The sequence below is a fragment of the Denticeps clupeoides genome, chromosome 2 (assembly GCF_900700375.1).
Source record: "Denticeps clupeoides chromosome 2, fDenClu1.1, whole genome shotgun sequence".
NCBI classification, from domain to species: domain Eukaryota; kingdom Metazoa; phylum Chordata; class Actinopteri; order Clupeiformes; family Denticipitidae; genus Denticeps; species Denticeps clupeoides.
In genome coordinates this window covers 1,886,812-1,912,661 of record NC_041708.1, presented here as the reverse complement: position 1 = coordinate 1,912,661, position 25,850 = coordinate 1,886,812, and the positions used below count along the sequence as shown (strand labels likewise).

At 44.9% G+C, this 25,850-nt stretch overlaps 1 protein-coding gene across 2 annotated transcripts in view; it reads left to right on the top strand.

Annotated features, from left to right (window-relative positions):
* Window positions 1-7,320: 7,320 nt before the first annotated feature.
* grin2cb (glutamate receptor, ionotropic, N-methyl D-aspartate 2Cb) overlaps window positions 7,321-25,850 on the top strand; it is a 30,098-nt gene continuing 11,568 nt past the window's right edge. Inside the window, exons 1-4 of one of the 2 annotated variants that reach the window (XM_028967421.1) lie at window positions 7,321-7,365; window positions 13,689-14,121; window positions 20,582-21,177; window positions 23,412-23,526. In XM_028967421.1, coding sequence (XP_028823254.1) covers window positions 13,705-14,121; window positions 20,582-21,177; window positions 23,412-23,526 — 1,128 coding nt within the window. In that variant the 5' untranslated portion in view covers window positions 7,321-7,365; window positions 13,689-13,704. Of the gene's footprint in view, window positions 7,366-7,546; window positions 7,665-13,688; window positions 14,122-20,581; window positions 21,178-23,411; window positions 23,527-25,850 lie in introns of those variants that run through there. The other variant, XM_028967412.1, reaches the window with a different exon arrangement.

Sequence of the window (25,850 nt, the reverse complement as noted above, 5' to 3'; positions counted from 1 at the left end):
CTTTACGTTGCAAAAGAAAGGATTAGCGAAATGACATTCACTCCATCTGGGTTGGGGGTTTGGGACACTTGGTGGTTCGTGTACTTCAACACGACTGAGTCAGATAAAACACAGTCTCAGAAAGCAGTCAATCAATCCATCAGACGTTAGTTATAAAGCGCTATTTACGCAACAATGCAATGCAAAATCATAAAAAAAGATTTCAAAGAATGATGCAGGTAATGTACAAATAAATCAACTGGTCATGCAAACTGGGGAATTAATATTGTTATTAATGTAACAAGGGGAATAGCATATATAGAATTTCTAATAACGATAACAACTGTAGATGACTAGATGAAGAAGTCCAGTCTTCCAGATCTACTCTGCGGCCATTGAGTCCATCCTGTGCTCCTCCATCACAGTCTGGTATGAAGCAGCCACCAGACAGGACAGGAACAGACGGCAGAAAAGATCACTGCTGTCACCCTGCCCTCCATCCAGGACCTGTTCCTCTCAAGGACCAGGAAACGGGCAGGGAAGATCATCACAGACGATACAGGACCAGCCGACAGAAGAACCGTTTCTTTCTGCTCGCCGTCACCCCCTAAACAACTGAACTGTCACACTGCTACACACCTACAGCATGGCAACTGCACCAGTGTAAAGTGACGAAAACGGAACGAGACGCAACGTAAATGCTGGTCATGTGACAATAACTATAACAAAATGTGTCATGTAATGTAGTTACTAATAACAACGAGACTAAATATGGTCTACAAAATAAAATCTCTACTAAAATGCCATTTCATTTCTGTGGATGAAAAAGTTATTTCCATTTGTTTAATCTTGACATTATTACGATTTCAGAGTGCTTGTGGTGGGTTATAGATATATGGTGGTGGGTTTGCAGAAAAAGACGTGGGAATGTGGCCAGTTGAATGGATGTCGGCTATTCTTGAGTCTATAAGGTAACACTAACTTTTAATCGACTGACATTAGTATGGAAGTGACTAAGACTAATAAAAACTAAAATGACAGCTTGACTCAAAAAACTACTAAAACTAAGACAGGCCTTTTTTATTTTCTGTATATAAGACATTCGACTATATTTTATATTGTTTTTGTTCTACTCCGTCGACCGGAAATAAAATTCTTTCTATGCGTTCCCTCGCAAACTTGGCCAGTAACCGCGATTCTGATTCGGATTCGGATGACTCTACTGCATGTGAACCTGCCGCATGTTGCACTGGCTGTGTGACAGATGGTGTAACTCTGGTGCAATTTTTTCCCACAGCACTGTGCAGTCTTGAGGTTTAGAAGCCACCACATGCTATTAGGGTCTGTGTGTGACCCTAATAGCCTGTAGATGCAATATGAGCCATGTGACTGAGCTCACATGGCTTTTTAATTATTCTGGACCTCGTCATTTTCACAATGTTCACATCAGTGACTTGAAACTCAAAGCAGCATGGTGGAATTATACAATGCCGTTCATTGCATCTCTTCCCCTTAATTAGGAGCCGTAGCCTAGTGGATATTAAATTGAGTGGTGAGAACCAGACGGTTAATTTAATTTCGGGTACAAACGAAACCTGCCCAGAGTCGACTGGCTGACTCACTTGCCGCTCAATATAGTTACCCCCTTGGCAGGTGCCACCTCAACCAGATTACTGGTGCTACTCTATATCAGATGTACGCAGATGACTGAAGTTGCAAGTGCTGGATCTCCAGACCATTCAGAAAGAGAAAAAAAAATGCTGCTACGCTCCATCTGTAGTCTGTTCTACAGCATTAGTTTGTGAAATAAAGATTCAATATAATCTCTGTCATTGGAATTATATATATATATATATATAATTCCTTTTTTTTTTTTTTTAAACATTAGATCATGTTTTGTTCATGCATTATTGCAACCAGCCAGTAGATGGCTCTCTCTTAGACTGTTCTTCAAGTGAAAGTGTTTTTGTTGTCATGACACACTGCAGCACAGCACACGGTGACACGGTGAAATGTGTCCTCTGCATTGAACCCGTCACCCTTAGTGAGCAGTAGGCGCCCGGGGAGTAGGTGCGTGGGGCCGCGGTTTTCGGTTCATTTACTCCGTGGCGCATTTTCTTGTGTCACTGTAGGTCTGTTCAAAAGCGTACGGCGGAGCTATCAGCCTGCACTTGTGTGATTTACTTTAGTTAGGACCGAAAAATATTTGCTGTAAGTTAAAAATGCGCCTATAAACAATCACTGCCCCTATAAAATTCTTTGTATACGTTCCATTCATTTTTGAGCATGCGCACAAGAACCTGCACAAAGGCCGCCGAATCCGTACGTAGTCAGCGGCAAGTATATTTCTGCTTTTATACGCCGCGCTGGCACTGGGTGGCTTTTAATGAGCTCCGCTTGTATTTCGCTGTCATTATAAATCGCTGGCCATTTCTGGACCGACCTCAAAGCGAATTGCGAGGGCGGACTGAACGGTCCGGTGCTTTACCGACTGTCGTTGCACCTCGAGTGGGGACGATACCTTGACAGTTTGGGATTTGAGCCCGCAATCTTTCAGTTAAGAGTGCGCTTCCTTACCCGCTAGGGCCTCCAATCGCTGCCCCACATGTCAATTACAATTTTATTTTATTTTATTATTACTTCTGGTGTGTGTGTGTGTGTCTGTGCACTTTTAATATCAAAGTTTGAATTCCATTCGCCTCTGCTGCTTTACGTATTCAGTACACAACAGCTGGGTCATCGTTTGTGTACATGCCGGCAGTGTCATTATAAGGTGCATAAGAATGACAAAAGTTTCCAATCATTTGGCGTCACAAAAGTAATGCACAAGCAAACAAACTTGCAGACAGAAACACAACTGTGTTGTATTCAGGATGCTGGTCGTGACCTTCTACGTGTTTGTTCTTGAGCTTAAACACACTTCCGTCAAAATTGCTTTAGCAAGTAACCCAGATTTGCGCTGGTCAAAACCCAGACATGTCCCTCGGCAAATTCTCTGCAGAGTTCGGCAGCTGAGTTGACCCTCACACTCTTTCAGATTTTATGTGTGTGTGTGTGTGTGTGTGTGTGTGTGTGTCTCGTGCCTGGCTATTAATAGCCAGCAGCTAGGAAGTAGCTCTTCAGAAATGTCACACTGGATACACGAAAGACAAACAAATTTCGGAATATTTTTCAGCAACACGCGAAGGCAGGCAGCTCATCGACCACCTGACCAGGCCAAGTCTTCCCCGCATTCAGCAGAAGAAACATCTGAGCACGGTCCTTCTTCAAAAGGTCTTCGTGTGACAGGAGAAATGCAGGTGTCAGGATCCGGATCCGGGGTCCGGACCGGAGTTTCGTGTTGGGCCTGTGTTGTTGTGCTTCCTGGTTGTTTTCACCTCTGTCTGCCTCTATATGCTGCCTTTTTTGTTCCTGTTCGCCGTCGGGTCGTTGTTTGGTGATGTTTCCCCTGTCCAGTCCTGCTTCCTCACCACATCAAGCCACCGTGACAACAATGACATCGCAAGAACACCTCGTGGGGGATTTTTGCGTCACTGTACACTTGCACTCGTTGATTAACTGCAGCACATTCACTAGAACCTTCCATTTCTTTCAGCTCTCGGAGCTCGAAGGTCAAGGTCACTGTTGTCTGGGGAGCCTGAAAGCGTTCTAAAACTATTTCCTGAAAAACAACACCTTGCATACTGCAACACATCATATGTGTATATCATTCATTTCCAATATAATTGCATGAGATATTACCCCTCTTTTGGAGTCAAGACCTGCACAATCATTTAATTGCATTCGCCCCTCTATTTTTATAAAATGATCGTCTATTCTTCGAGCTCTCAGATCTGCACGTGCACCATTGTTCCTGATCACCTGGCTGATACTGAAATAGCGCCGCTATATTTTTAGAGCTGGACTTAAAAGATGTAGGGGGGAATAAAGTGACGATTCCGACGTTCGCCTTTGAGGCCACGCCGATTCAAGTGGGACCAAGGCCCTTCAAACGCTGCCTATGTCAGATACTGGTCCTGAAATAGAAATGATTGGGAGGGGTGGATAAAACCATAAAATGAGGACATCTGAGCAATGCTGATTGAAAACAGAAGTATTCTTGAAACACACGCCAGCAAAAAACAATTCTTAAAGTCTTGCATCGTAATGCACGGTGGACAAACTGCATTGTTCGCAGATAGATTATTTCTCATAAACGTGTAAATATAAGTCTGAACATGATTGTTCTTATAAACGTCAAGACCTCTCTCACGTCTCACGACTGGACTACTGCAACTCCTTTCTAGCTGGTCTACCTCTATGACCCATCCAACCTCTACAACTAATACAAAATGCAGCAGCACGACTGATCTTCAACCTTCCCAAGTTCTACACACCGCCCCTCTTCTACGTTCCCTCCACTGGCTCCCAGTAGCTGCACCATCAGGTTCAAAATACTGATGCTGGCCTACAAAGCCAAACATGGAGTAGCACCATCCTACCTCACAGCCCTTATTACACCTCGCACTGCACCTCGTATACTCTGAGCCTCCAGTACTGCTCGCCTGGTCCCTCCATCTCTGAAGGTAAAAGGAAGACGCTCATCTAGACTCTTCTCCGTCTTGGCCCCTCGGTGGTGGAATGAACTTCCAGCTCAGTCACTGAGCACCTTCACACGGCAGCTCAAGACCTTCCTCTTTAGAGAAGATTTAGATGAACTTGTAACCTTCTTCTGTATAGAAACTAGAACAGAGTGAATAAAAAGATTGTATTCATAGTTGGGGGTCCTGGTGAACCAGAATTGATCTCTTCATCGATGGTAACATGGAAGCACGTTGTAAGTCGCTCTGGATAAGGGCGACTGCCAAATGCCGTAAATCTAAATAAACGCTATTTTCCAGGACTGAAGGAACGAGACGTGGGTCTCACAACCCTGGAAGTGATTCCGACTCGGCCCCTGATGGGGGTGCTCCGTTGGGTGCTCACGCTTCTTATTCTTTTACAACAATTTTGTAAAAAATTTACTCTGGCCAAAGACTCTGGAGGCTAATGCCCGTTTCCAAAGCGGAAATACGCACAGAACTTCGAATAGTCCTGGACCTGCGTATTTACCCGACTGTACAGACGTGGTGGGAGGCGCGGCCCTGCCTCAGGCAATAAACAAATGCTCATGCGCTTCCTTAAAAATGTCGTGTGATACGACATTATTGCCACACACCCAGGCTTGATAGGGGTGTGATGGGCTGGACCAGGGGCAGGACAGCAGATCCCCAGGAGCGTGATTTGATTTCACTCCTCAAAGTCCTGACCAAGTCCGCGATGTTTGTCAGAGCGAGCCGCGACCCCGCAGGGGAACGGAGAATGAGGTCACACTACACCAGAAATGTAATGTTGCAGGGGTCAGAATTATCGAGGCCACAGAAATGGACACAGAGTGATACCACCCACATTAACTATCAGCCACATGCTGATAACTCCAGAAGCAAAACCCCAATCATGAGCATAATCGTAATTTATTAACTAATGCATTAACTAATCAGATTCATTGACATGTCACTGAACCACAAATATATTGCTTTTGCGTATATGAAGGTTTAGCTTTTTTAATTAAATGATGACCTTTTCCCATGATATTCATGTTTTTTGAGGAGCATTTTTTCACGTTTTATTATCGTTATACAGCAGTTGTGTTAGTCCACTCAGGACAAGTTATTTAGGGAGCCTGGTCACAGTGAAACTCTGGCCACAAAAATTCCACAACTCCCCCATACTTAAAATCAAGATACAGGGGGATCAAGTTGCAGGGTCCCTGGTGACTCTGAGGGACATTCAAGGTCAAGGGTCAGCAAGGTACAAGACCCACGGATAAGGCATACAAGTAACAGCCTTTTGATGCCCTGATCCATAGAAGCAAGGACTCCAGTAGACCTTTGAAGATGACGATGCTCCTTGTTGTGTTCCTCAACCCATTCATGAATGCAGGAGCCAAGATCTTCCAACAGAACATTGTCACACTGTTTTTGCCAACTTTCCTTCTTCATCCTGGAATCGTGTTCTTCCGTTGCCCCATGGTCCAGTTTGGATGCTCATATGGTCATTGTAGGAACATTTGGTGGTGGATATGGGTCAGTATGGGTCTTACCGGATTTTCAACATGCACGAACAGTTGGGTGAGATGGGTTGAATGTACAGAACATCCAAGCAACCATGATTCAAAGGTTACGAAGCAAATTTTCTTGAGGTACTTTTTTTTACGATAAAATGCCATAAATGTCAGGATTTTTTGTTGTGTAAAAAGTCCACTAGCTTGATCAGGCGTATTGGAAGCCCATGACATCACGAATGTTTAATCCCCTCAAAACACCAGACAACTCTAAAAACCATCGCCCGCTGAGTGATGGTTAAATGCAGAGGACACATTTCGTTGTGTCACCAAGTGTTGTGCTGCAGTGTTTCACCATGACAATCACTTCACTGTCACTTCTCTTTTGGCAGGTCCTGACCATTGCAGACCAAGAACATCCCTTCAAGATGAGTGGTCGTAACGTTGAAGGAGATGAGAGGGAGGAATGGTTGCACAGGAGCGAGCCGGAGCGAGCGAATGAGAGGAGGAGGAGGGGTGGGGAGGGGATAATTCCGTACCACATCACGACCGGGTCCCACAAGCCGGAGCGAGAGGCTGGACCGCACATCTCTCTGCCTTCTCACGCGGTCCCGCCGGGGTCCAGCGGAGGGATTTTACTTTTTTTTTTTTTTTTTGTCCTCCTGTGGACTTTGTGGACCTCTGGAGGTTTCCTGGAAGTTGCCGGAGCTTTCCAGCCAACACTTAACTACGAGCTGAACACACCAGTCACCAACTCACCTGAAAGATGCCCCAGGCACGCAAGCCGTGAGGACCACACACACACACACACACACACACACACACACTTCACATCTCCCTCACACTTTCCACCAGCAGATCTCACAAACAGTCATCCTCCAGCTGCTGCTCACAGGGCCGCTGTCAGGAGCGCGGGAGTTTGTGAATAAGCTTCTATTTCCATCCCGGGCTCCTCTGTTTTTCTTTTTCTTTTTTTTCTGGAGAAGAAGGAGAAGGGGAGGAACGTCCACCCCAACTTCACGCCGGCGGCGTGCACCGGCTCGACCCCTCCCCAGGGGTGGAGAGAGAGTCTGCCACCACCTCGGCTGGGGGCCGTTTCTGGCACTCGAGGTGGGCTCTGAGCCGAGATCAGGGCCAAGTGGACGTGTGAGGAGAAGAGGAGGAGGAGGAGGAGGAGACGGAGGGAAGGTGGGGTGAGAGCGGGAGAGCGAGAGCGAGGGAGAGTGAAGAGGAAGCGCAGACTCCGGCTGACAGGAGAGGATGGACCTTTGGAAGTTGGACTCGTCTTCATGCCGCCGGAGCAGGTAAGCCGCCGCCCCCCCCCCCCCCCCCCTCCTTCCTGACCCCCACCCGCCCAGCCCTAATGAGTCGGGCGCGCCGTCTCACCGACGCAGACACCGCCGGGACACCGTCCAGGGAGGCGTAGTTAACAGGTTACCAAAACACACCTGTCTCCGAGCCGGAGCTTCGCAAACCTGCTAACCAGACCTGGAAATGTGTCGACGGCGACACACACACACACACACAAACACACACTTACTTACACCCAAGGTCAAAGGAGAGAAGCTGGATTTATACTGGCCGTAAATTCTCATGATGTTGGGTAATGACTTCATTCTCTCCTTCAATGAGGTCTGTGTGTGTGTGTGTGTGTGTGTGTGTGTGTGTGTGTGTGTGTGTGTGTGTGTAATTGCTTCATTTTGTTTGTCTTGATAGTGGAACTTTCTCTTTGCACATATTCCTGTGTTCGTGTACATTTGATTAATTGCATTTTGTTAATAATATTGACCAAATTATTCGTTCTTGCGCATTACTGCATGTTGCATGTTTGTTTGTATATATTGTTCATTCATTGGGTCCATTCACAGTCCATTTGTGTGTATTTGTGCATCTGACTAAATCCTATGCATTTGTGTGTAAATTTACTTCGTATATAATAAGATTCATTTTGGTGTGTGTACTTGTGTTTATATATATGGCATATATGTGTGTACAGTGTGCATTGGAGCACTAATTAATGTGCATTTTTTTCATACAGCATGCATATGCTTATATGGCGGGAAGTTGTGCATATCAGGCTATATATTGTGTGTTTGTATAGTGTGCTTTTGTGATTGCAAAGTGAATCTGAGTACCCAGCATGCACTTGCTTATGTGTAGTTCCCCGTATAGCGTGCAGTGGGAGTGTAGAGGACATCCAGAGAACTAGTCAGACTTGGTTAATTGATAATCAGTAACCGGCCAGCGCCGCGCGATGCGTCACCATTATCAGACGGCCGCGTCTGCTCCTGCCGCGGCGTGATGAATGGACGCGGCGTCCCCAGCACTCGCTCGGAAGCCGCTGCTGTTCACTCCGCCTGGGCAGCAACATAATTAGGTCCGTGTCGGAGCGCGCCGTGAGGTGGACCCCCGCGTCCTCTTGTCGCTCTCGGCCACAGCCGGAAAATCTCAAGATGTCCACATGCGGCCCATAACATTTTTAATGAAGAGAGCAGCCATTCCCCGTAATGAAGGTATAATTAATATATACGTGGCAGGACAATGTCTGGCGTCCCCGCTTGTTCGGCATAAAGCGTCTCGGCATCGGCCATTTACTCAGGACAGGACAGGACAGGTCATCGCTCACGATCACTTTGCCTTCATGTGATGGGTGAAAAGTGGGTGCTTTTAACCAGGAGCTTCCTGCCGGTTCCTGTGACGGAGGTTCCAGTTTTACGGCCATTTTCACTGCTCGGATTAGCGAGCAAGGCGTCCAGGAGCTTGGTCAACGTGCTGATCACTTGTGTGTGTGTGTGTGTGTGTGTGTGATCACTCATTTAACGTGCAAGCTAGTGACATCTGGCCCTTCGTTTTCATAGCTTAAAAAGGGTCTTAATCATCATCCCCCAGTTTGTACATGTAATTCCAGCGCTAATACATCTTCCGTCATAAATAATATCTTTTATTAACAACAAGCGAATGTCTGTGGCAACACTCACGGTTAATGCACCACATGCAAACGATGGAAATATAATGTAACGTAAACGTATTGTAAAAATCCTCACGTACTCAAGATTGATATCAGAAGGATAAATGAAATATTATTGCTATTATTACCGCATGGTGCGCATCTCAGGTGCATTACGGCCATCTGTGGACGGGATAAAGCGTATGTTGTCCTGCTCCGCACGAGTTTGATGGGTACAGATGTTGCCTTCCAGGTGTCTCTGCATTATTCCAGAAGTGTATTTTTATACTTTATTAAGCACATGGAACCATTTGGAAGTTGCTGCTCAAATTCTGTAACTTTCGGGCCTTTTCGTGGCCCAGGTACAGATGATCGACCCTTTTCTTTTTGCTTTAACAAACCTTTGGGATTTATGAAGTTATTACGTTTTTATTCAGACCATCAAAATGATCAGATCTGGAGACAACTCTATAGACCTGCCTCGCCACGTCTATAGAGGCGCCGACAAATGAGTACGACATCCGTTTCAATCTGCTCGCATGATTAAATCAGGGGTTCCCATCCCGACGAACAGCTTCCAGCTCTTCACTAATCAGGATCAGGAAAATGTTCATAATTTATCCGGAATAAAACCCCTCTCACTACCACCGTGTCCCTGAGCACTTAACCCTGAGTGTCTCCAGGGGATGGGGACTGTCCCTGTCACTACTATAAGGGAGTTTGATAAGTCATAAATGTTCTTTGCAAATTTTCCTCTTTTGTTGCATCTGGATGAGAGTTTGTGTGTTCCAGGTGAGTCGGGGAAACATTTTATCTCCCTCTCTTGTCTTATCTGCCCTGTTGGGTTCTGCTGTGTTCTACCTGACTCGGGAGTGGGCGTGGCCTCCTCAAGTCTCAGTGTAATTCCGAAAAATGTCATTTTTTTCCAAAAGCCTTTTGCAAAAGAAATGGAAGTCAATCCAATATGGAAACCAACAAAATTCCATATTATTATTGATGTGTGTGTGTGTGTGTGTGTGTGTGTGTATATACACACACCAGGGTCAGGGGTGCGATTTCCTTCTTGGCGCTTGAGGGGTAATTTACATAGATTCGGTGAACGCCGGCCTGGCTTGTCAATATTAACATTATTAAAAGCGGCAGAGTGACGGCACGGCAACTTCCCCGACACTTTCTAATTTTGGAAACAGATGCTTCCCACAGCTGTTGGTCTGCACCGACACTTTTATTATTAGTGATCTATTTCACTTTTTTTTTTCTCCTCTCTTTAACGCCCAGACTGCTTTGGTGGAAGAAGAAGCGCCGTTGATAGAAGTCCATATTGTTCATTAGAGCTTTTAAATGGAAGCGAACCAACGTGGTTTAATTCCATCTTGAATGCGCTAAAATGTTTTGTACCCCATGAGGGGCCGGGTACATCAGACCATCAAAGTTCTCCATTACGGCCAAGTAGCGGATCAAACATTCACAGGCCTGCAGCTGTAAACGCAGATGTTTCGACATCTTAAAAGTCTTTTAAGCGATTGTGCGTATTCATGAGCTACTTTGTCTGAGGAGCCGAGGGGCTGGGGGGGTGCGGCGGCCAATTGCGCGTCCACGTTTGAAGAGCAAGGCTGGATCAGAGGAGCTGTGAACGCCACACATGAGAAGATCCGCACATCAACAAGACATCTGACAGGACAGAGAAAAGGAAGGGCCTGGAGGTTTGGGGCTGGAAGGGGGGGGGGGGGGGGGGGGGGGGTGAATAAATTAGGGAGCCCCTCCTGCCATCAAAGCAGAGCTGCAGGTGTCCCTCTGCGTCTGAAGGCCGCTCGTCCAGCGCCACTAGAGGGCGCCGAGCGCTGTTCAACTCTGCTGCCTGGGATCTGCAATTACAGCGAGCAATAACGCGCGTATTTATCACTCTGATATCCACAGGCAATGATGGGTCGGTGTGCACGATTTGCTTGACCCAGTTTGGACTGGAGCAGCCCCGTTTCTTTCCACGCGAGGACGCAAAACGTGATTGCGATTCTCATGTCCCGAAGCAAGAAATCTTATCAGGTTTATAAAGAGAAAAGCTACAGGCAGGGAGAATAATTACCTGCTTTTAACGTCTCAAGAGGCAATTTTCTATCTTCTTCTTTTCTTTCAACACCCAAAGCGCAGAATCAGAAAAGGGAACGTTAACACACAAACTCAACACAACCAATATATAACACAACCTTCATATTTCTTTAGAATCCACTCTGTCTGTCTGTCTGCAAAGCTTCATTTCTGCCTTCTTTTGGGTACAAAGGTATAAAAAAGTTTATTCAGGACTACAGCATAAAAGTGGTAGGGGCAGCATTTCCACAAAGCGAAGTGATTTTCACATGTGATACACAGCAGCAGCACAGCACACGGTGAAATTTGTCCTCTGTATTTAACCCATCACCCTGAGTGTGCAGTGTGTGGGGACGGTGCTTTGCTCAGAGACACAGATGGCAGATCGGGATTCGAACCGGCAACCTTCTGATTACGGGGCCACTTCCTTAACCGCTAGGCCACCACTGCCCTTGTCCTTTGTGTTAGAAAGATGAAAGGTATTCGTTCGACATGAAAAAATGCAAAAGATAAATCCAATCCAGGTTTTTCTAAATCCAGCACTCATTGAATAAAGCCCCACTCTCACTCTCAAATATGAAGGAAATATAAATGCATAAGCACTGGCCACTCGACACGTTTCCACTTGGTTGTGTTGAGTTTGTGTTCCCTTTTTTCACGTTTCTAATGCAACATAAGAGTACAAAATCACATTTTCATTCCAGGCATTTATTCATTATGATCAGGAGATGGTTTATGGTCGTATAATGTACCTTATGAAGCTCATGAACATTTTACAGTCTGGAAGTAAGGTTGTAATGTTATGATAAGAGGGTGCAACCGGCGTCTGCTCAAGGTTTGAATCTTACTGTATGTTGCATTTAGGTTTGCCTTCAATGAATTATTGTATCATCATATAAGGGGCATCGTAATCATGCACAGACATTTATGTTGTAGCTGTAATGTAATCTCTAAACTAGGAATGAAGTGCAATTGTTGTACTTCCTGTTCTGCATCATAATACATGTTGCATTAACATTTTTACAGCGTTAACCAGACTCCCTTATCCAGAGCGCCTTACAGTCAGTAGTTACAGTGACAGTCCCCCCCCTGGAGACACTCAGGGTTAAGTGTCCTGCTCAGGGACATGATGGTAGTAAGTGGGGTTTGAACCTGGGACTTTGTGGTCTTCTTAAATACTGTACCCAATACCCTTTACACCACAAGAAATAAATGATAAATAAACGTAAATAAATACATGTCGTGCACAGACAACATATTTGATTGAATGTAAATGAAGTACGTTGAATTAATCTCGAACCTTGTCCAGAACGGCATAATTGCTGGCAAGAGCCTGATCCGGTCTGGTGACCTTTGACCTCCAGCCACATGGCTCCTGCACAGGTCCCGGCCAGGTGTCATCTCGTGTCAAGAGCCGAGACGTGCCATCTGGGACGTGCCACGCCCTTGCCACGGCTTATTAATACACGGGGAGCACGGTGTGGCAGCAATTGTGAAAGTGAACTTACGTCACGAGGGCAGATGTACCATCGTGGCAGAGGGCATGGGTCACGGAGACACCCCCCGCCTCTAAAAATAAACCCCCGGGCTTTACCGCGGGATTACAAAACATTACATTGTGTCACCGTGCAGAAACAATAGCAGCTGGCATCGGTGACATTTGACTCCATTATGACTGCAAAATCTCTCTGTTTTTTTTAAAGAGGATAAAACAGGAAATTAGAAATGGGTTAAAATAAGTGCCATGCTGTGTTTCTTATTTTTTATTTCCCTATTGTTAAATTTCCCATGTTATATCCTACATGAATTCATATGTACTCTATGAAATGATTTTAATTCTGTATGGCATGCTGAGACGCAGCGGTTCACAGATGACATATTTCTGCATTTACTTTCCAGGCATGTGACAGACACTCTTATCCAGAGTGAATTACACAAGTGCTTTAAAATGTCCAATATTGAAATCCCTCATTTGGTTCACTAGGACCCAAGTAAAGAGCTCTTTTCCTGAAAAGGGACTACTGTATACCTACTTATAGTACTTCAAGTAGAAATAATTACAAGGTTATTATAAATTCAAATTGATGCGGGTAGCTACTTACACACCTTAAATATGGTCATTTTTAGTACCATGGTTCATGAAAGATTGTTGTAAGTTGTTTTTAAAGTATTTATTGTTTACTATGGAATCTCTATGCTGTAAATGTGAACGCTGGCTCAACAATTCATATAATTTGTCACGCCTATTATTTTAGCGTTGACGTAATGTAAAAAAACTAAAATGTATTTCAAACGAGTCTAACACTAACACACACACACACTCACAAAAAATATATATATATATATATATATATATATATATATATATATATATATATATATCTTAACAATTCCCCTGCATGTTCTATTCATGACAAGTTAGGCCTTATCAGAGCTATTAGTTTTTTGACACACAATCTATGGAAACCAAATGAGAATTGCAGGTGTTTGTAAGTAAAGTAAAGTAAAGTAAAACCAGGTTACAGCAGGTTTTTCATTGTAGCCTGGATATAAAGTAAGGCTATTTTCAGCATTCTTCTCTGTTTCTCTATGAAGGCTGTAGGAGGCTGACATGGCCCTTCCTGCAGGGTGGTCACCTTCATCCCTCTGGCTCCTCCTGACTGTCCTGCTGCTCGCTGGGATGGGGAGTCTGGGCCGCCCCTTCTTCGGGCCTCCGGCCGTCAACGTGGCTGTGGTGTTCAGCGGGACGGCCTACCAAGGCGAGATCAAGGGCCGGCTGAGTCGCGAGAACTTCCTGGACCTGCCGCTGGAGGTGAATCCGGTGACGGTGCTGGTGAACGACACCAACCCACGGCAGCTTCTGACCCGCATCTGCCAGACCATGGCCTCGGAGAGTCTCCACGGCGTGGTGTTCGAGGACGACGTCGATTCGGAGGCTGTGGCGCAGATCCTGGACTTCATCTCCTCGCAGACGGCCATGCCCATCGTGGGCATCAACGGGGGCTCGGCTGTAGTCATCCCCCACAAGGTCTGTTTCTACAGCTTCTGTATAATGAACACATTAATGCAAATTAACACTTGAGAAAACTAAAGATAGCACAAAAGATTTTGGTTTTTATATCGGCCTTGTTGGTCCCCTAATTCTAGATCTGAGGTCTCTTGGTGCAGAATTACAGCCACTTTGATCCAGTCCCACAGTGAGATTTCCCAAAAAGCGTCATTTCACCGTCTGTAGCTTTAAATGCTAATGAGGAGGAGGGAGGCGGGGCGAGGAAGAGAGCGGCCTATAGAAGTTGAGGGGGCATTCGCGGAAATGACGTCATCAACACCATCCACCAACCACAATGTTTGGTACAGACAGGAAGTCGTGTCGTTTTCCAGAAAAACTAAAATGAGCCCGCTGGTTCTTCAGAGTCTCGCGTGACGGAACTAAAAAATACGTTTGTGCTCATTTTTACATCCAAACACCAAGCAACTGCAATGCTTCACACGTTTGGAAGCCATGACGGTCGGTGGAGATAATGTTTTAGCGGCGGGGCGGGAAATTCTCTGGGCGGAAAAAGCTTGAGAAATAGCCAGTTATACAAGTTTAATGCAATGTCATTCATAAGGATAAAACATTAAAATGCAGACAGTTTTTATTGGATAGAACCATGTGACTATGAAATAACTTTTTAACCACCGTTTCCCAAATACGTTTAACATTATGATATTGTACTTCAGATCGTTTCATTTAATTTTTTACTTATTTAAATATCAGAAGAAACATACCACATTAAAAAAGTGAACTTTAAAAATGAATTAATTTTTTTTTTTTAAGTCATTAATCTGTCACACCTAATATTTTAACATTGCTGTAATGTGAACCAAACAAACCAGCTGTCAGCAGCATTAAGGTAAAGTGAAAAAAAAATTACTCATAAACACAAATTATTTACTCATAAGTACAAGCTTAGTTTAAGAGAGCAAACTAATATTTTTTTTACTACTGTAATGAGAAAACACCAGCTACGGTTTACTTTTGTCGGTGCATCCAAGTGAAGACTTGATAAACTTAATATTAAACCTATTAACTTAATATTATTTTAGCACTGACGTAATGTAAATAAGCTCTAACCTGTTTATATAGTTTAGCCAGAGTTCACTTTCTACAGTGCAGTCATAACTGCATATTTGTACATGTTTCTGTGTTTTAGTCTCAAATATCATGAACTTGCTGCACACTTCTTACTTTTTATCTACTGAGCAATAAGGGACAACAGATTTTGCATAATGTACTGGATACATGGGACTTAAAGTAACTAATTACATGTACTTTGTTACTGTCCACCCCTGCCAGCTATATTAATAAATGATAGCTACAAAGAGCAATAATTAAAAAGGGAGCCTGTGTAATGCCACAAATGTTGGTACAGGCAGGATAATCTATGAGAAATGCATAAAATCTCCTAACCGATAGTTTCACAGTCTGGCGGTGCAATAAGTGTTTTTTTTTAAGCATCCTTATGCAGTATTCCTAAATTTCCAACATTTTCCATACATCGCGCACCTCTGTGTTTTTAACTCGGATCATCAGACGTGGGCCTGGAACGGTGGATTCCTTCTCTAATCAGCTTAGCCGCTCGACACAAAGGATAACGACTGGAATCCCAAAAACTTTAAGCTGCTCAAAATGCCTCAATTTTTATTCATCTCGCTTCAGTCGTCTGAAAATATTATCATATCTGAAAGCGCTTCTGTATTTTCGCTTTGCTCGTGGCACAACAGATGGGGCAGAGTGGCACCCTCCGACTAATAAAGTGAACTTGTTGGGGAGTTTCACTCTCTCGGCCCTGCTTCTACCACTGTGTCCCCGTTTTGCTTCAGGGGAGCCTGACCTGCAGTTATTGGGTGGGTAATTAATTATGAAATATACAAAATATGCAAGAATGCAACGTCTGGGAGGGTTCCGAGCGCGAAGTTCCGAACCAAGGACGCTGTCACAGAGCAGTTACCCAACGCTCAAGGGCAAATGTGAGAGTCAAGTTGCTGTGCAGCCGTCGAGTCGGGCAGCTATTATGATTAATGTCACGCCACCTGAGGGTTTGCCGTATTATTTTACTGCAGCTTGTCTTACCGACTACCCCAAATTCATGATCCCATAATTCAGTGGCTGGAAACGTAGACCTGGAATACGTAAACCAGGAATGTTCATAAGGCGTTCGTAACACGTTTATAATGCACCGTGCCCATCGCTGCGTTTCCATGAAAACTAAAAAAACCTCAAATCATGTCATTTCATATTTTCTATTAATAATTTCAGTTTGCAAAATATGTGCAATTTTAGGGTTAATGGATGGGAGGGCTGGGGTGGGGGTGGTTGGGAATCTGAAATAATTATATCATTTCTAAGACATTACTTGGAGGCGGTAGGTCGTTACTTCAAGAAAGTTATTGCTTTCTTGGCTGACTTTTCCCTTCATAAAGGCACAGATGCGCTTTAGTAAAAGTGTACTTTTCCAGCTGGTAATTTCAGGCTGGGAACATCTTTGTCGTTCATGACTGTATTCTGGAGCATACGTCCATGTACAGGCATTTTCAAGTGGTACTTGCTGGTAAAAAGGGCTTTCGTGAATGCAGCCATGCATCTGAGACGCCGATGTAAGACTGCTCACGTATGAGCTTTACGGCTCATTTATTTCTGTCAAGAACACTCTTAAATAATAACTTTCACGTACGACTGGGTGATCTGAAATCTGCAGGTCTTGCATCTTGACAACTTGACTGCATGTTTTTGTTAAGTGATGAACAGATTTATGAATAAGTTCCATATGTGAGAAAAATCGAAGGCCATTCAGTCCCGTGTTGTACCGTAGAGGTCGTATAAATCAATATCCGTGATGAAGGAATGTGTGTTTTAACAAATGGACGCTCCCTGAGACCTTTTTTTGGTCTCACAAACAAGCGTCCAAAAGCAGCCGAACACGGTGAAAGAAAAAAAAAATTGCAATAATGACCCCTTAATGGCAGCGAGGCTTCAGAACGAAAGGAAGAGATTGCTGTTAGCCAAAAATGATGAGCAATGACATCCTCGGGAATGGCTGCACCCTCCGGGCCGAACATTATCATTGCACACGCACGGCTCGGGGACACCGCTAATAACTTTATTAGTCATTGTCTTCCCTGTAGGTCAGCGAATGCGACTCTCTCCCCCCGTCGTTCGTGCAACGAGCGTGCGCACGACACAACCGAGCACACCAAACAGCTCAATAAAGGTCTCTGTGGGGTTATGATATCAAAAAGACGTCGAGATGCTTCGTTTCCACCTTTTGTAATTTGCTTTGGATAAACGACAGAATGCGTTATGGTATTTCAAGATAAAGAAATGAAAATTTTGCATTAAGTGTGTGTCAGATCCTGAAAAAAAGAGCAGTTGGCAAATAATTTGATCAATGATTAAAATCAAAGGGTCGTGCAGATGGAAGTGGTATTTGCATAAAAAGATCTTGTGGACCTTCTGGAGTGGGATGTGGAGCTGACCCGCATCCACAGACCGTACTTACGAAATGATGCCCACCCATCTAACATACACTAATGTGGAGAACGTACACAATTGCTTTGGATTGCGTAACACGCTGCAGATTATGGCGAATCCTACAGCTGGTCAGGAACAATTTTCCATTCGGTTACTTTTCTCCGTGGCATTTGATTGATTGCATTAAGCTGGAGGCCTATAGGATCAGACAAATTATCTCATGTACAGCGGGACAACGGCACAGAGAGATTACGTCTTAACGTTAAATGGGATTTATGTGGATTAAAGTACGCCTAATGTTCTGCCAAATGGATGGGCGGTGCAGACTAATTAAGCAATTGCGCATGACAGGGGTCGCTATACAATGTAACTGCGCGGCAACGTCCCGTAGCTGCGCCATTCAACAAGAACGACGTAATGGTGGGTTACACACTTGCCTATGAACCAGAGGACTACAGAGTCACAGGTTCAAATCCCACTTACTACCATTGTGTCCCTAAATTGCTCCTGGGGGGGCTGTCCCTGTAACTACTGATTGTAAGTCTGATAAATGCCATAAATGTAAAATGTACATCTGAGAGCTGATCTTTAAAGGCGTCGCTCCCCGGATTCCTCTCAGCCAATCAGAAGAGCTAGCACTGAAGTGAAGTGAAGTGAAGTGAAGTGATTGTCACATGTGATACACAGCAGCACAGCACACGGTGCACACAGTGAAATTTGTCCTCTGCATTTAACCCATCACCCTGAGTGAGCAGTGGGCAGCCATGACAGGCGCCCGGGGAGCAGTGTGTTGGGACGGTGCTTTGCTCAGTGGCACCTCAGTGGCACCTTGGCGGATCGGGATTCGAACCGGCAACCTTCTGATTACGGGGGCGCTTCCTTAACCGCTAGGCCACCACTGCCCCACCAGCATGTGAATAACTGTGTAAAATATTGTGTACACATGAAGTCATGCTGCTTTAGTCTTTATGCACTCATTATGTTACTAATTACGGATACTGTCACCCCGGGGCGATGCAGGTTGAAGTGATTTGATCAGGGACAAGGGCAGTTTTAATGCAGTTTTATGGTATTTTTTATGGTATGGTAGTTTAATGGACACATTGGTAGGACTTTGGGGTCTTCTGGTTCACAGACGAGTGTCTATTACATTAGGTATTCGGTGTCATATAAGGAAGCACCACTGTGGTTGTGTGTGTTTGCAGTCTGGTCATACTCTATATATATATTTAGATCCGCCAAGGTGCCACTGAATAAAGCACCGTCCCCACACACTGCTCCCCAGGCACCTGTCATGGCTGCTCACCAAGGGTGATGGGTTAAATGCAGAGGACAAATTTCATTGTGTGCACTGTGTGCTGTGCTGCTGTGTATCACATGTGACAATCACTTCACTTTAAAAATTAATCCTATGCAATTATATTTAGAGACATGCGACAGAGTCAGAACCAACATCGCTTTAGCTAGGTTTGTTCCTTTCTGAATCATTTATCCCGATTTAATGGTAATCGTAAGACAGAACAGCCCAGATTTAGAAGCAGGGGCCCTGTGACCTGTGAGTGCTGGCCACTCGGCCGCAGAGTTTCGCTTCCCTTGTCTGGAGGAAAACCTGCAGTGAGGGCTTGACTGGAGGAACTCCCCGAGCACCTGACAACTCCCCTCTCCACGGCTTAGCCTACTTTAGTGAATCTGCAGAAGTTACTTTGAAGGACGGCCGGTCACTCGGCAAGAAAAATAAGACTTGTGGGAGCTGGCGGAGGTCACTTCAGGCGCCGTCCCCGCCCATTTCTCTGGTGCCAAGCCTTAATTGGCTGCGTCTTATCCCTGCAGAGCTGGAGATGGTGACTAAACTTTATTCCCCAGCAGCAGTAAATAGTGTCTGTGGTGTCTGGAGGTTTCAGGGATGTTCTTGAACCTGCTGAAATAATCTGTTCGGCTCTCTTCCATGCCTGAAAAAAAACCTGAAGTGAGGACATGTCTTTATCAATAGAGCACCCAAAAGGTATTTGACTGGGATGAGTAAAGCTATAATATGGTTGAGCAGCAAAGTCGCAAGTCAACATGCCGATAATTGGAAACAATGCCGATTAGATCAATACTACAGCTGTATATTTGATTCAAGGTTGATTGTGCTTAAGGGTATAAAGTGTTCTGTAGACGGAAGAAAAACATGGATGCACCTGGTGGCGCTTTTTCGACGATGCATTAGTAAAACGTATTTGTCCACTCAAAATAGCATAAATGATGACATTGTTAGAAGGACTGAATGATTTATTGACCAAAATCGCCATTTTAAATGCGATCATTTTTGAAACTCCAGACTCTGGCAAGTTAAAGCCACGGCCACTTTAACACAAGCAACGACACTCGCTCTCAACTTGTGGTAGATCATATTTCCATGCACGGTTATGTTACATGGTAATACTAAATACTAAATACTAAATACTACTAAAAAGTTGCAAATTAAAGTACAATCACAATATCTGTCAAAAAAATCTGTTCAGTTTACCTTAAAAACTTTCAGCCCTTATTGTTAGTATTATAGGGTTATTCTTAGAACATATAGTTTTAGGCTTTTTAACACTGAAACATGTTCTCATTTCAGAATCAGTCCCCCTGGAGACACTCAGGGTGACGTGTCTGGCTCAGGGACACAATGGTAGTAGTTGGGGTTTGAACCTAGGTTCTGACACCCTGGAGCATTGTGCCTTTAGCTTCCGCCTGCTCTGATAATCAGAACCTTTAATGATAAGGAAGCACCACTAGATGGCGTCTGCATGGTTATGAAATTGTGGAAAAACGTTGCCGTTGTCCCTACCAAAACGCTGGCAGTATGTTACTCTTTACGACACTCGTTAACAGGCGTTTCATTATTATGACATAAAATCATATTTTTCATCCTTTATCTTAAGTTGAAGTGTAAATGTTCGATAAAAGTATAAATAAAGCTGATGTTTTTTTTTTCCACTGCAAGGCCGAAGGTTCAACGTTCCTACAAATGGGTGCATCCATTGAACAGCAGATCAACGGGATGTTTAAAGTCATGGAGGAATACAACTGGGGCAACTTTGTGGTAATCACCAGCCTCCACCCTGGCTACGAGACCTTTGTGGACTACATCCGCTTCTTCACAGACACAAGCTACTTCCTGTGGGAGCTGCAGGACGTCTTGAGCTTGGAGATGTCCGAGGGCGCCAACGACATACGAACTCGGAGGCTCCTGCAGCAGGTGGACGCCCAAGTCCTGCTGGCGTACTGCTCGCACGACGAGGCCGAGTATTTATTCAGGATGGCGGGCGAGGTGGGGCTGTTGGGGCCGGGGTACATTTGGGTGATCCCCAGCCTGGCCGTTGGGAACACGGAGACTGAGCCGCCCGCCAGCTTCCCCATCGGCCTCATCAGCATCATCACAGATCACTGGAGGAAAAGTCTGCGGCAGAGGGTCCGGGAAGGGGTGGCTGTTGTAGTTAATGGGGTTCAGGGATTCCATAGGACCAGGGGCTTCATCCCAGAGGGACACACTGACTGCAACATCCCTGTGAAATCTCCCAACAGCTACACCGTCTTCAGGTGAGTCCACGGCTTTGCATTATTACCATTTTACCTTTTACCTCTTTACCAATGTGATATTCTGGGAGTTATGCATTAAAAGCATAAGAAGCTTCCAGATTGTAGATGGAACTGCTTCATATCACTTTCCATGCAAAACGATTTTAAAGTCAAGTTCCTTCTTTTTTTGAAGGATATTTAAAGACCGCAATAGGTGAAGTGCCGTACAATAAATTAATATCTGACATATCTGACATATCAGACGAATACAGTTAATAGCCAGTGAATTAAAATGAGCTTCCAATTGTGTTTTAAAGGTGTCTATTGTTGGCGAGTTGCTGATGTGCAGGGGCAGTTTCTTCCACAGTCTCGAAGCAGCAACTGCAAAAGCCCGGTCACCATTACGTTTTAATCTGGACCTTTGTTGTAGTGGGAACGCGCAGAGTCAAACGTTAAAATGCATTGTAAAAGGTACAGACACCAGTATGTGTGAGATGTGATCCCCTCCGTACGCGAGCCAGTTAAAAGTGGAGACCAGCACCAACCGTGCACACACGTGCAGGCTGTTAGAATAGTCCAAACGAGATGCAACGAAGGCGTGGCTGACCTTTTCAAAGCCCCCTAGAGCCAAGAACTGGCTTCACCTTTGCGAGTTTTGAAGGAGTTTGATGAAGCTTGTTTTGACCGCATCGTTTATCTGTTTCATACGATTCAAATTGCTGCTCAGATTGCTTAATTAAGACCAATCACAGCATATCAGAACGTGTTAGATCTGCTCGCCGCGGCTCGTGCTGAAACGCAGGTTCCTGAAGTCTTTCTCTTTCTGCTGTTGTTCCAATCACAATGATTTGCCAATTAGCTCGCGGCCCTCTGGCGGGAAGCGGATTTAATTGGTGGGAGCAGTTGGCAGGTGCATCGCCGCCACGGTGGCATTGTTGCTCCCCAACTCGCAGCGTCTGTCTACCGTGGCCATAAAACGTGGCGAGGGGACGGCGATAAGAGAGCCGAGTGGAAGGGTGGCTTAATTTAATTGCCGCCACTCTCGCTCCATTAATGTTTCATAGAGCTGCCTTAAATTTAGCTCTGCCGTGACCTCCAGTATCACAGCGCTCCTCTTAGCAACTGACCCTTTAATTTAAAAAAATGTCCCGCTGCAATTGTTGTGTGAAGCTATTTTCACGTCATTAACACCGAATCACATTATATGGCAGAAGGTGGCATCGATACGGTAAATCATCATTAATAATGTATTAATGTGTTACATTAATAATGAGGACTTCATGAACCAGCAGTTTATAGATCTGTGCCGACGTTTGGCCGTTGCCCTTAATCCCGAAGCAACTTCCCCTTGGCGTGCAGACAAATCAAGTCTCGCCGCCTGTCCATCATCCCACCTGCTAATGAGATTCCCCCGATTCTGCCGGATAAATCGGCTTTTTGCACGGGAGCCGTCACCGTCATTAAAGCAGACCCGGTTCCTTCGCCGAGCTCTCCTAGTGAGAGCTTTGGTAATGTTGTGATGTTGGTTTTTTTAAGGCATCAAGTTGCCTTTGTGCTTTTGACAAATAACAGATTCCTCTGGTCAGCCGGTACAGCAAAATTAACAACAGATTTAAAAAAAAATAGTTGGAAATAATTTTTTATTATATTTTTATACATTTTATATCGGCAGATCTCCAAAACAGGGCCCTACTTGATTATTGGTGTCCAACGCTCTTCTGCCATAATTGGCTGAAAGTTGAAGTTGAAGTTGAGCTTAATTGGTATTTCAGCTATATTCATGCTGCATTCACGGTACATAGTGAAGCGAAATAACGTTTCTCTGGAACTTGGTGCTACATGTAACATTTCAACGATTAAACAAAGTTACATACTGACATAAAGTGCACACACACACACACACACACACACACACACACACATATATATATATATAAAATGTAGAGTATGGCACAAAGAGTACATACTATATATATATATATATATATATAGAGAGAGAGAGAGAGAGAGAGAGAGAGAGTATGTATAGAGTACGTACTCTTTGTGCTATACTCTACAGTTTAGAGTATGGCATGTATAGTATAGTTTGGTTTACATACTCTATATATATATTTAGTATGTCAATTCTGCCCATTTGGCACGTACCTGTAAGATGAGTCTCGCTGCAAAAGGCCGATAAACAGTTGCATCCAATAAGTGATGGGTTCAATCTTCCTGTAAGTTAATGCTCTGTATGCTCCTGTATTCCTGATCAGACACATGCTGAACGTGACATGGGACCAGAGGGATCTGTCCTTCAACAGCCATGGCTACCTGACCAACCCATCCATGGTCGTTATTGCACTGGATCGGGAGAGGCAGTGGGATAAGGTACGTGTGGTTCTAGGACTTTCTGCCGTTCCATCTCGGACATCTCCCCGGGAAGAGCCCAGGTTCCAGTGCCCTGCTCAGAGCGTGGTTGGAATCGGAAACTTTGTGGTAAGCTGGTTCATCTGGTGATCTGCGGTCATCTGCTTATGTCCACTATAGGTTACTATAGTACTATAGGTGATGCAGGTATACTTGTTAGTGAGTCTAAGGGTGCTTTCACACCTCAACCTCAACACTCTGAGACCCACAAAAAGAGGTGGGCTTGAAAGAGGTGGTCGAATCATCGACTCTGGTGCATTCCGCCTGGTGAGAAAGCGTACCGAAACCAAAACTCGGACCAAAACGAACGTACAAAGCTGCGAAAGCACCCTAAGATCAGGTCCTGACCAAACCAACCAATCTAACAAAGATTTACACTCTTGTCTCCTTTAGACTCAATTCATTCCGTCTGCTCCCCATGGCCTCCTCCAGTTGTTGTAAACGTTCTCTGCCGCATCTCGGGCTCAGCGCGGCTGTCAGGCGGATCGTGCTGCGCGGTTAATTCATCAGCGGGATGAATCGCCGCTGTGCTCTTTTCAGCTCTGACAGCTGAGCGCTACCCTTCTCCACGCCGTCTGGAGAAACTCCTGCCGCCGTCCCAGAGCTCCTCCCGTCATGGTAGCTGCAGTGCATCAGGAGAAGGGGACACTCACACCAACAAATGTGATGGAGTCAAAGTGAGGAAGACAGGCCCAGATTGTCTGAGATAACGGAAATAAAGATTTTGTGGGGAAGGATTCTTCCGTTTCTTGTTTCCTCCCTAATCAAACTACAGTGATTTTTCCATGAAAGTATTTCTATAACCATCTCTTCATCACTCTTTGCCCCTGTCGACCGTTTAAGAATTGCCGTAAAAAACCATCACGGGACAGCCAATCCTAAATCTAAATGTAAAAAAGTAGATCGTTCCTGAACCATGATCCCCAGGACCGGATATTGGATCTCTCCCTGACTGCCTCAAGTTATGTTCACCTATATATTTATGTATATCAGCCCCCCCCTGTTGTCCCCAGTCCTCATCTGTTCAACAGTAATGAGCTCTTAGAAGATCCAAGTTACATGCTTTGGCCTCCATCTTAATCTAGCCCCTCCTAACATTAACCTGTGAATTCCACGTGCTTGTACTATTTGTAATCCAACGTTTGATTATTCATTCATTTTTTGGGGCATTGGTGGCCTAGCGGTTAAGGAAGTGGTCCCGTAATCAGAAGGTTGCCGGTTCAAATCCCGAACCGCCAAGGTGCCACTGAGGTGCCACTGAGAAAAGCGCCGTCCCCACACACTGCCCCCCGGGCGCCTGTCATGGTGCCCACTGTTCACCAAGGTTGATGGGTTAAATGCAGAGGACAAATTTCACTGTGTGCACCGTGTGCTGTGCTGCTGTGTATCACAAGTGTCAATCACTTCACTTTACTTAACTTTAAAAATTCAAATGGCAAAATCAAATGGCATTGATAATATATCGAAACTATCATGTTATTCAGATAGTTTCTGAGCTTTCAGTTTATTTGTTCTGTTTTTTTGTTTTTTGGGGCAGGGTGCATGGAGTAAATCCCTCGCGCTGAGGCTTATCATGCTCTCAATTCATCACAACTAATGCAATAAGCAAACAGGGATTAGCGGCAGGGAGGCTGTGGACAATGTTAACAACCTTTACACACGTGGCTATATGTGTAACTGAGGATGGAGATGCGCAGGGAGGCTGCAGTCCGCACAATCCGCACACAAATCCGCACACAAATCCGCACATAGTTTCTGTTTTGGGGCAGCGGTGGCCTAGTGGTTAAGGAAGTGGCCCCGTAATCAGAAGGTTGCCAGTTCGAATCCTGATCTGCCAAGGTGCCACTGAGGTGCCACTGAGCAAAGTACCGTCCCCACACACTGCTCCCCGGGCGCCTGGCATGGGTTAAATGCAGAGGACAAATTTAACTGTGTGCAACGTGTGCTGTGCTGCTGTGTATCACATGTGACAATCACTTCACTTCACAAAGTCCTCGAGTCAAGCCAGTGGCCATTTCAGATCTGCCACACCAGCTTGGTTATTTCCGTGAATAGAAGCAGAAGTAGCTGTGGACCCATTCCATTTTATTCTATAACCCAATAAAGACGAATATGTTATAGTTTCACAAACCTGGGCTGTACTTTCTTGGTGCTGTGTTAGATGTAGCGTGTGATGCGTGTTAACTAACGTGATGTTCACAAGTTCACCAATCAAAATGCTTGAATTTTAGTGGTGATTTTGGGAGTGGGCGTGGCCACGTATGTTAGTGTAGAGAATGGAGGGA